This window comes from Mesocricetus auratus, unplaced genomic scaffold (assembly GCF_017639785.1).
Source record: "Mesocricetus auratus isolate SY011 unplaced genomic scaffold, BCM_Maur_2.0 Super-Scaffold_100003, whole genome shotgun sequence".
Taxonomy (NCBI): Eukaryota; Metazoa; Chordata; class Mammalia; order Rodentia; family Cricetidae; genus Mesocricetus; species Mesocricetus auratus.
Window position 1 is genome coordinate 63,307,020 of NW_024429188.1, and position 12,187 is coordinate 63,319,206.

At 31.5% G+C, this 12,187-nt stretch overlaps 1 protein-coding gene across 2 annotated transcripts in view; it reads left to right on the forward strand.

Moving 5' to 3' along the window:
* Positions 1-12,187, forward strand: part of Pcdh11x (protocadherin 11 X-linked) — a 526,718-nt gene that overhangs the window by 40,641 nt on the left and 473,890 nt on the right. For both annotated transcript variants that reach the window (XM_005072516.4, XM_040744355.1), the window contains exon 2: positions 319-902. In XM_005072516.4, the coding sequence (XP_005072573.1) occupies positions 363-902 (540 nt within the window). In that variant the 5' untranslated portion in view covers positions 319-362. The remainder of the gene's footprint in view (positions 1-318; positions 903-12,187) is intronic.

A 12,187-nucleotide genomic window follows, 5' to 3' on the forward strand; every position in this document is an offset into this window, starting at 1 on the left:
CCTTTAAATATCTTCATTAAAATTATAAACATCTTCAATAGTGGACACTGTTCTTAATATCCCATCTCATTTAACTACCATAGGTAATGCTTCATTTATCTTCTTACTATAGAAATATGTAATAGTTGGTTCAAAGCAAGTTTGTCATTTAAATATCACTACTAATGCTAATATTTAATTTAATGATTTTAATTTAGAACATTTAGTTAACATGAGCATTCATGGCCGGCTTTCTAACAATTTCTTTTTCTCTCTCCCCTTTTTTTTCTGTCTCTCCTTCTCCCCCCCCCCCGTCTTTCCTTGTGTTTTCTTTGTCAGTATACCGTGGGCTGAAAAACCGTACCCCTAGTATCTAGACTGGTATGGACTTGTTGTTCGGGACGTATATATTTGCGGTCCTGTTAGCATGCGTCGTGTTTCAGTCTGGCGCCCAGGAGAAGAATTATACGGTTCGAGAAGAAATGCCAGAGAACGTCCTGATAGGCGATTTGTTGAAAGACCTCAACTTGTCGCTTATACCCGACAAGTCCTTAACCACTCCAATGCAGTTCAAATTGGTTTACAAAACCGGGGATGTACCACTTATTCGGATTGAAGAAGGTACCGGTGAGATCTTCACTACTGGCGCTCGCATTGATCGTGAGAAATTATGTGCTGGAATCGTGCTGGATGCCCGTTGCTTTTATGAAGTGGAGGTTGCTGTTTTGCCGGATGAAATTTTTAGATTGGTTAAGATACGCTTTCTGATAGAAGATATAAATGATAATGCACCGTTATTCCCGGCAACTGTCATCAACATATCAATTCCAGAAAACTCGGCTATAAACTCTCGGTATTCTCTTCCGGCAGCCATTGATCCTGACATCGGAATAAATGGAGTCCAAAACTACCAACTAATTAAGGTGTGTTTTAAAAATATTTTTGTTAAAAATATTAACATCCTTTTAGAATATATGATCTTTTTTTCTTATGAGTAAGCTATCATCTTAATTTTTCAATGCTTTTGCAAGGCAAACTAGAGAAAATTCATTAATGTATATTTTTCAATCACATGGTTTTGAAAACCTGCTCTGTGTGTATATATGCGGCTTTACACTAATAAATATAGGTCACAAACAAGAAACTCAACTACTACTTGGTATCTGACTTTGAATCTGTCTAGCCATTGCCTTGTCATAAAGTTCACATAAACACACAATTATAAGTTTTAAGAATGACTAGATAAACCGGGCGGTGGTGGCGCACGCCTTTAATCCCAGCACTCTGGAGGCAGAGGTAGGCGGATCTCTATTAGTTAGAGGCCGGGCTGGACCGATAGCCTCCGAAACAATACAGAGAAACCATGTCTCGTAAAAACCAAAAAAAAAAAAAAAAAAAGAATGACTAGATAAGAAAATTAATTTTTGAATTATTTTCAAAACAAGCTTAATCTTTTTTTCCTCAATATATGTTTTTATTTAAATTAGAAACATGAATGCTTCACATGAAACAAGTTTAATCTCATCACTGAAAAGTGTCAAAATTATGAGAGGTTAATATGGAGGACATTGTTACTGAGAATTTCATGCATTATATAATACAGTATGATAAATATATATGCACAACACCTGCTCCTAACTCCTTCCATATTCTCCCTTAGTCTCCATCTAAGTCTTTTATTATTAATATTTGTGCATGTATTTGATATGGATAAAATTTTTCATCCTGATTTCAAGTCAGGCCTAGATCTCTAACGATCTTCACAATCCTCAAAGAGGGATAAACATTAGCTATTTTTCTTTGAGTACTACATATTTTTCTTTTTTCTGAATTATTTGAAAACTTGGAGGTCATTTGCTCTCATTTAAAAGGTAAGTAACTTTATTTGTCAAGATTTTTCAGTAAGTTCAAAAAGTATAGTTTGACTTCATTCAAATCTTTAGGAAATAATATGAAATATTGCATGCTATTTGAATAAGTACAGAGAGGTCTGATGTACCAAATGCATGGGTAATTTTTTGTAATTACTTGGAAGTTCTGCAGAATAGTTGAAAACTTAGGTATTGGTATGCAAAATAATACAATATACTTAGTGGACTTCAGATATTGAACATATTTGTAGATATATTGATAGAAAATAGTTTTTCAAAATATACTGTTGACTATGCACTGCAAAACTATAATTGACATTATGATTACTGTAGTAAAGTACTGAAAAAACACACTCTTATTTCATTCTGATGGTTATTACCTGTAGATATTGACCCAGGTGATGTGTAATATGGAAAAATTGCTCAACTGACCCCATTGTTTTCAGAGGACACATGTCTTTATAAAGAAATTAAAAACAACATTCTCCTTGAGTGAACTTAAATGGATACAGATATTTAAGTGTATAAATTAATTCTAAAAAGAATGATTTACTTGAAGTAGTGATATAAAACAGATAGTTTTGGAGATTTGCCCATAATCATTTTAGATTAGTTCTCTGCAATGACGTTTGCTTTTCTAGTGAATAAGAAAAAAAAGAGATGATATTCCTTTTTCACTTGTCAGCCCATTTCTTAACAATTTTTCTACCTCCTGTCTTTTCTCTTTTACAAAAATAATATACAGGTTGTTCTATAATGATTAAAAGGGCTGAAGTCTGAACAAAAAGCGCCAAGCACAGGGTACAGAAGCATGCATGAAATGTTCTAGAGATTTAGTCAAATATTTGACTACTTAAAAATATGAAACTTAGCACTTTAAATTGTAAAACTGTATGACAGAATTGACTCTCTGAATCAACCCTTTCCAATAAAACTTTCTGCAATGACTAATGTTCTCAGTTTTTGATAAGCAAACAGGTAGCTCTTAAGTATATGTTATTTGAGTACCTGAAAAGTTGCAAAGGATACGAAGTAATTGAATAATTTTTGTGCAGTTTGTCTCATATATTACATTTTAATTATTATTTAAGAATTCTATATATGTATGTAATATCTTCTGATTATATTCGCATACTCACTTCCTTCCAACTCTTTACATATCTCTGTCACTTTTCAATACACACTTCATGTGATTTTTTTTATCCACTGAATCTGTTTAATCCTGGCAGGATCCTCTAATTTAATATCAATGTTAATAGCCATATTAATATATGACTACCATACTGTAGAACTGATTTTAAATACACAGAGTTTATTTAGAAAATAAGAGAAACAACTAAATTTAAAATTAAAATGTGGTGTTGGAAAACTGAAACCAGACAATAAGACTATTTTGGGTCTCTTCACCGGACATTCTGAAAAAATATCAATTTTAAAATGGTAGACTTCATTTAAGGAATATGTTTGCAATCTCTACCATAGGGACAACTTTTATAGTTTAATATATACCTTGAAAAATAATTAACAAAATAAAGGAAACCTATCCTGCTACAATGATTTCAACTATGGTAAAATTTGTTCATCTGCATTTGACTTTCTTAAAAAATTGTCAGGAAATAATAAATAGGTAGTTTCACTGTGCGATTTTCAATAACTTGTAGAAATGTAGCATACAACTTTTTTCTGCTTTAGAACATAGGATACAAGTAAATAACTAGATATTGTACTTAAAGTATTTGGTCATTTGTATAGGATCATGAACAAATACTGTTCGAAGTGCTTGTTAAAAATAATGAGAATGGAATAAAAGTATTGCCCTGGGCACAAAAAGAAAGCAGTGGCATGGGTGACATTAACTGAAATGCACTTTGACTTGCTAAAAATGTCCTGTCAGGAAAGTGGCATGTATTCTGTGAGAGAGGTAGGTTAATAAAAACACACACATGAACAAGAAGAAAAAAACATGTTTTGGTTCATGAATAAACTTTGGTAAATTTTACTATTTGAAAGTAAGTAGGTCAACAATCATAATTTTATCAAAGGCTTGCTGTCTTACAACATAGGTTGATATTTAATGAATACTAATCTGATCAACTCTTATTGAAGACCAGAGTATCAAGATTGCAGTTGATTATAACTAGAGGGATATAAATGTATATGTAAATGTCAAATAATAAAAAATACAGAAAAAATCTAGGGAACTTAGGTCAATTTACGGTTTCAAATTAAATGAAATTAAAATTAATGGTGGAGGATATTAATTATATAGATATTTAAAGAATAAAAAAGAGCATACCACAGAATAGTAGTAAAACTTTATTTAGTATGTAATTGTTTCAGTAAAGTTCGGTTTCATATCATCCTGTGATTTTATGTATACACTGGAATAAACCAGGAAAGTATTATTTTTCTATTTGCATGATACTTAGAAAATGTGACTAGAATGGCAGTGTGTTAGGCATATTATCATAGAACTTGTAAGGGATATGATTGGGAGCTGAAATATGCTTGTTGTTGGCACTTAAATTTGGTTAACAGACCGACAGACAAATAAACAGACAAATGAGATACCAGGTCATAATTAATGCTAGGAGAATGAAAGGAGAAACAACTGAGAGAGCGTTCAAAGAAAGCATGAAGTAATTTGCTTGATAAAAATATTTTAAAACACCAATTTTAGAACTAAATTAGTTAACTGGTATGGTTAATATAAGGAAAAAAATCTAGGTGCTATTTTAATTCCCCAGAATTTTCAAATATTTCTCCTTTGTTTAGACTGTTTGAAAAGTTGTTATATCTGTCTATCTATCTATCTATCTATCATCTATCAATATATCTATCTATCTACATATATACATGTGTGTATCTATGCAAGACATAAGCATATTTAATATGCCATAAATGGAGTTGTTATGCTGTAATTAAGAAATAAAATATGTCTCGCTAACTTACACTTTTTAAATACGAATAGCCTATCATTCCTTAAACTCCTTTTCATTTCCCAAGTTTTATTGACAGGGAAGCCAGAATGTTCACAAAGTGAAACATCCCTCAGGCATCGTATCTCACTCAGTATATTTACATAAACAAGAGGGACATACTACTTCCTGTTTGAAACTCAGGAGAATTTAATGTGTGTAATGAAGTTACATACGTCTTCAAATATATATATATATATATTTAATTACTTCCTATACGAGCCCAGTGTCATTAAGTTAGTTGATTCTCTTAACAAAAAAATCCAATGTTTCTACTCTTGTTTTGTGCTTAAAAAGCATTAAGACCAATAAAAGCTCAGACTTATTTATATCTATCTCTAAAGCATTGTAATTTTTCCATCAACCTCAAAAGATATTTGAGTCTGGAGCTGAGTCTCTTTTACATAGAGCTTTTAGGATCTTATTTTTATGTACATGCATCTTCCGCATTGATAAATACCTAAACTTGGATTAATACAAATAAAATTAGAGTCACATTTATTTTGAAAATGTGGTCTCTGAAAGTCAAAATTTTAAAAATATTCTGTCACTAGGTTTAGTGATGCTTATTAAAATTGTGGATAATGAATCATCAAAATATGCTGTAGAGATAACCATTCAACAATCATATTTATCGCCAATGAAGTAATTTTACTTAACTGTATCGCAATGTAACATATTATATCAGATGGAATAAAAGATTCATTCATGTTATAATGGGTAAAAATACAACAAATGACAGGTGCAAAGGTTTTAGAAACTGTACGATGTTGTTTGGGCCCTAAGAGTCTCAGAAGATTTTCAGTGCAAATATATCCTCATTTGTCAGCTCTGAAATAAAGTGTTACATAGAAGTATATGCTTTCAGATTTCATACAACTTGAATTCATATTCTCTAGTTTCATGATGTGCAGATTATCATTTTTTATCTCTGCTGAACAGAAATAAAAGAGGACTAATAAATGCTAATGACTATTAGGTCCCTAAAATTGGGGTTATTATCAAAATTCACCTCCAGTAGGGAAAACTAACAGCAAAAAATTCATTGTGTTTATAAATGGAACTTTAATAGTTCTGTGAGTATTTATTAAAATGAGATCAAGAAATTTTTGACTTCTTTGCAATTATCACTGTAATGGTTAATATTCATAGTCCAATAATAACTTACATTAAATAAACTTGTTAATAAACCCACATAGTGTCATATATTTTAGATGATCAATTCAGTAATTTATAAATCAAGACTTTGAAAGACAAACGAGTTTGTAATACATCGATTTATTTCACATAATAACTTTTAACTTAGTATTATTAAGTAAATATAATTTATTATTATTATTAGGTAGAGACTTTTTGATCTCTCATTCTTGTGCATCAGATAATTTAGTGCTTTTATTGAATCTTCAAAATATTTTAATATTAATTTTATTATTCAAAACTTAGAAGGAAAAAAATTAGCACTTACAAAAACAATTAAACTATCAGAAGTCTTATTAAAATGTGCTTATGAAATAATATCTATATAAATATAAAAGAAACCTGTTTCTTATTTTTAATATATCAGAAGAATGTTTAGTGGTATTGCATTTTAATTGCTTTATGTAGCGATCTCTCTACAGGATATCTAAGAAAACTATGGAGTATACATTTATATGATAGAAAGGCATTAGAAACAAGAAGTTTAAGCTTGGTTTCAATAATTATAATATGGTAAATAATGATTTGCATTATCTAATCTAACCTTGTCTTTGAGATCACATTTAAACCTGGATTATGAAGAATACTACCAAGAATACTTCATATTATTTTGTTTCTAATGCATGTATAAGTATGTGCATACATACATTTTTTGATATTCTTAAATGAATGTGGTTTTAAAAAACTCAGAGAGCACATATTGTCTTACTGTAACAGCAAATAATAATTCCAATGATCTAAATTTAATTCATTTAATGAGCATCTAATGCAAACGTCTTGAGGGACAAAAATAGGTTTGAAAATCATCACTGTCTCTATGGAGACTAATATTGGGTATTATAGAGACTACTATCCTGTATTAATGATAAGTAAAAACATTTCATTAATGAGCATTTTCTTTTGTAGCTATTCATAGCCATGGACTAGTTTGAAATCTTCAAAATCACAAAATACTTAAAATTTCCAAATCTATTTTATTCTATAAGATTTTCACCAAGAATCTTCATGAATTACTAGCTTTACAATTATGGTAGTGATATTTTGTTGACATTTTGTAAGGAATGCTAATCAGCTTAGATATAAATACTGTTTTGATGACAATGACAATTCCTGTTCCAGTATTAAAAAGTATATAAGTAAGTCTATTACTTTAATCTTCAAATTTGATATCTGTGCCTTCAATTACTCTTCCATATACCAAAGAAAAATAAAATGTGTTTACCTCAGAAGAGTGGTGATTAAATAGTAGTTAATAAAATTACTTCAAATTTACTGATTGTATTGAAGACAAACATACCCTATATAATAGATTTAATATGTAAAGATTAGGCATTGCTAACATTTCTGAGGTCTGATTCTTTACATTCTTTAAAATGAGTATTGTGTAAACAAAATTTACTTTTTCATACATATTTTATGTGTGTGTTCAAAGAAAAATATGACAGCATTGTTTTCTTTCTAAATCAATGACACTGGTTCCACATTAACTTTTGGAACTAGTTCAATGAAAAACAAAACAAAAACCTTCCATTTACCTTCTTTAGCTTAACTCTCGAATCAGATGTCTACATCCCTTGATTTGTGTCTGATTCCTCATGGCTTTCAATATGATTACGATGCTGTTAATATGAATAATATCCCATATACTGCTTCTATCATCTGTTTTAATTGCTTTTTTTAAACATATCATTCATTTGCCATTTAAAAAAATCGTATTTTCTCTCTTGTCTTTTCCTCTATTACCGTGAGAACTTTTTGTTTTCCTATACCTTTCCGTAAAATCTAGTCACAATTATGTTTTCATAGTGGATTTTGTAGAAGCAGTGTGTAATGTTTTATATCTCTGGTCATTCTAAATGTAAAGCATTATGACCATTAATTTAAAAAAATGGTATCATCAGTCCTAAATTATGTTAACATTTCTTCTTGATTTATGAGAGGACCACCGTGTCGGTTGAGGGTGATGGTTTACTTAGAAGAAGCCTCTTGGAACAGTTTGGCAAGAGAAACACAGTATAAATGTCCTGAAATATACATACAATGGAGCAATAAAGGCTTTACTCTTAGTAATGAAAATAATAAAATAAATGCTTGAGAAAGGAGCAAAGTGGTCTTTTAAATAACTTTAGGATACATAAATTTTATAAAAACCATTTAATGGATTATAAATAAATTAAGAGATGTAGAACTTTATAAATTACTTTCATTTGAGAGTAAAACTTTAAATCACTGAAAGATTAGGCCAGTGAATATGGGAGTGCATATAGGTAGCAAAATATGGAAAATAAAATCTCATTTACATAGAGTATAATAAATATTCTTGTAACTTCAGAAACTCAGCTCCCTTTATTAATAAATAAATGTAAAATGAAGAAAGGCTAGTGAAGGTGGTTGAATATAAAATAAGATTATACTATTCTCAAGTTGGTTCTTTGATTCTCTGGTGATCTCACCCTGTATTATTCTCTATGTAGTTAAGTATTTTTAAAATTATATTCTTAAGGAAGCATTTAAATCTTTCACCTTAACATGAAGAAAGTTATTTCTATGGTAACAACTACAAATAGCCATACTATCCCACCAAGCACATTGTTTATCTAAATTGCAGATTATTACTTTGGGGGGTCTTTTCAAGTGTATGTAGAAATGATCACAATGTTAATTTTAAAGCTTTAGTCAGCACAATAGTAGCATGGGAGTAACATTTAGTAGAAGCCCTTATGGGACTAGAAAAACAAAAATGTCACCATTTCTGACAAAACATGCATTCCTTTCTTGGACTATTGCTGGCTGTTTTCTGCATGAGCTAAAGCTGTGTATCCATCTGTATACTTTAAGAATGTGACAGATTCTCTCAATCTATTTACTTCAAGATCTATTCATGAGTTTTCAAATGATGGAAGTTTTGCTCTAAACCCTCAGTTGTGTTTGTTTAAGATCAAACTTCTAACCAGAATAAACAGAAAGACTTTTATACATGTAGAGCTTTCATGTGGAAAACTATTAAAATTTTCATGCATGATAATTAAATTAATAAAACTGGTGATCCAGTCTCTTCAATTCTGTGAAATATGTTTTTAAAATTATTTATTTAACTGGTAAGATCTAGAGATTTTCATCTGACTTACAATCAAATAAAACTGAGCATCATGCTAAAGAAAGTTATTCTTGGGTTCATATGGAAGAGTTGGATCAGGAGTTTCTCAAGAAGAGAATACAACAGCAGTTACAGCACAAGGTTTGCAGTGTAGCACAGCCACTAGGACAGGCAGAGTGGACTAGTCAGGCTTATTCATGGGCAGAGTAGTTAGCAGCATCCTGTATTTCCACAAATAGGACTGGGATTTTCATAAAGGCCAGACTGTCCTATATTGTGTTTTTGGGCATTTACAAGCCCCCTTCTTTAGACCCCAGAATTTATGAAGAGTTAATTTTGGGAAATACTTCATATTAACATTTTTATTCTTCCTCTTTCTTACATATTTTTTTACTTATTTTACATACCATCCTCAGTTTCCTCTTCATCCTCTCCTGTTTCCTCACCTTCTCTTCTATGCCACCCCCATCCACTCCTTCTCCATCTCTAATCAGATTAAGGACTTCCATAGGAATCAACAAAGCATGGCTTATCAAGTTGAGATAGGACCAAGCTCCACCCCCCTACATCAAGGCTGGGCAAGGCATCCTACCATAGGAAATAGGTTCCAAAGAGCAAGCTCATACATCAAGGACAGGTCCTAATACCAAGCTGCAGAACCCGGTGCAGAGGTCTTGGTAAGCCCTATACTGTCTTCCTAGCTGTCCTTCCAGAGTCCACGAGCTCCCACAAGCTCAGATCAGCTACCTCTGTGGGTTTTCCCATCATGATCTTCATTCCCCCACCTCTGGCTAATATTATCCCTCGACCCTTTCTTCATCCAGACTTCCAGAGTGTGGCTGTTGTTCTCTGCATCTGCTTCTATCAGGTACTTGATGAAGACTCTATGACAGTTAGGGTAGCCACCAATCTGATTATAGTGAAAGGACAGTTCAGGCACCCTCTCCACTATTACTAGGAGTCTTAGCTGGCCTCATCCTTGAGGTTACCTGGGGGTTTCCCTGGCACCAGATTTCTTGTCAACCTCATATTGGCCCCCTCTATCAAGATATTCTTTCATTACTCTCCTCCACCCAGCCCCCAACTCGACCACCACAATCCCCCATATTCCCATTATCCCATCCTCTCCCGTCTGCTCCCTCTCCTGCACAATGATTCAGAAAAATTTAACTATTGTTTATATAACTATGATTTCTTACCCACTATTGTGCTGAGTTGTATTTTTTAGCTTTGTATTGATTCTTTGTGGATTTCACATCACGCTACCTGATTCTACTTTACTCATCTCCCCTTCCCCTTGCTTCCACACTCTGCCTTTGCACCCTCCTCCTACCAAAATAATTTTAAGGTAAAACCAAAATAATAAAAAACCAGACAAAATGAAACCAAAGAAACAAAAACAAATTAAAATTATCTTAGCTTGAAAGCTGTAGTGTGGTCCAGTGAGCCATACAGTATAAACTTTATTTTGTTTAGAGGTACTGTTAAAACTTCTTAGGTATGAGATTGTAAAATGTTTTCATGGAAGTTTATTCATCACTGTTAATGGTGTCATATTGCCTCACCATTTCTTTTTACTGATAATAATTGTTTCTTTCTTGTTTACAGTGAAATATAGAGGATTATTTTCTATGTTTGGTTTTCTAACAAATACATAGATATGTGCTTTCTTATATGGTTAGTGATTAAAACTTCTCATCTAATAATGTGCTTTCATATTTGTAGTTGTCAGTATTTGTCTAAAAAGATAATTGATATTTGGTTTGGTAATGCTTATTATTTTGAGTGTTTGTTTTTCAAATGAATTTTCTGCAGTGTATTTAAAACTATTTTCAGCAGAGTTCAGACTCAATGTGTAGATTAAATAAATAATTAGTCTCAGGCCTTGCATTTTTGTGGTGTGTATATAGATACCTTTCTCTGATGCTCTCTTGATAATCTGCCATTTATCTGCATTCTATAATATAAAGATGACCACATAATGGATTCTCTAATCAATTCAGCATTTTAAAAGCAAAATGAAATGAGGGATAATCATAATAGTTAGTTATTATATTTCAAATGCAAAAGTTCTGCATGTATTCCCAATTTTCAAACATATATTTCATGCCCACTTCTTTCTCATACTCTCATTTAGTTTAATGTAGAAAATTATGACCTCAAATTGATGAAGTCAACTATTGAACTAACTTCAATTATACCTTCATTTTATTTTAGCAGTACAAGTCTAAGACTGGTTATCTCCATTAATAAGAGATCAGTTTGTGAAAAATTATCTAGCAGCCAACAGGCTGTCATTGAAATCACATAGGATAAATCCCTTTTTGATCTTCTATTGCTCATCTTATGCAGTGCTCACAATGCTAAATATGGAAGAAAGTGACATTCAAAGCAGACATAATTGCGTTAATAATCACTTTGAATATATGTACAAGATTTCCGTTCCTCTCATCATGATTGAAACATACAAATACTATCTGTCTTTTTCTTTACACACTGACTCACTGGACATTTGACCAAGATCTAAACCATGACAGTTTTCAAGTTTTACATGCAATTTACTTATTCCTCTCCACATTTTTCTAAATTGTCATTTATCAGAAGAACATTTGATTATAGCTTAAATAGAGGGTAACTTGCAGAATGGATCTTCATTCTCAACTAGTAATTACTTATAGATCTAAGAGTTTCAAATAGTTTTTACAGGAAAAACAAGTGTCAACTTCATTGTCATAAACACTTGTATGTGTGCTTTATATTTCTCCTCATTATGCTGGTTTGAAATTAGTGATTTCACTGATCCATGATCAATTTTGTATCAAAGTTATAATCAGTACTTTTTGTCCATTAATGGACATTTCAAAATATGAGGTCACACATATCAGTCCCAATACAATTAAATTTACATCTTCATGTGTTTTGGTTTCCTTAATATATTTGCTGACATTTTTCCCATGGGAACTTGGATATTACATATTACATAGATAATATACATTACACATAAATCACACATACTATTATTACACAACTTTTCCTTAATGCATGTATTAATTTGATCCCCAGAA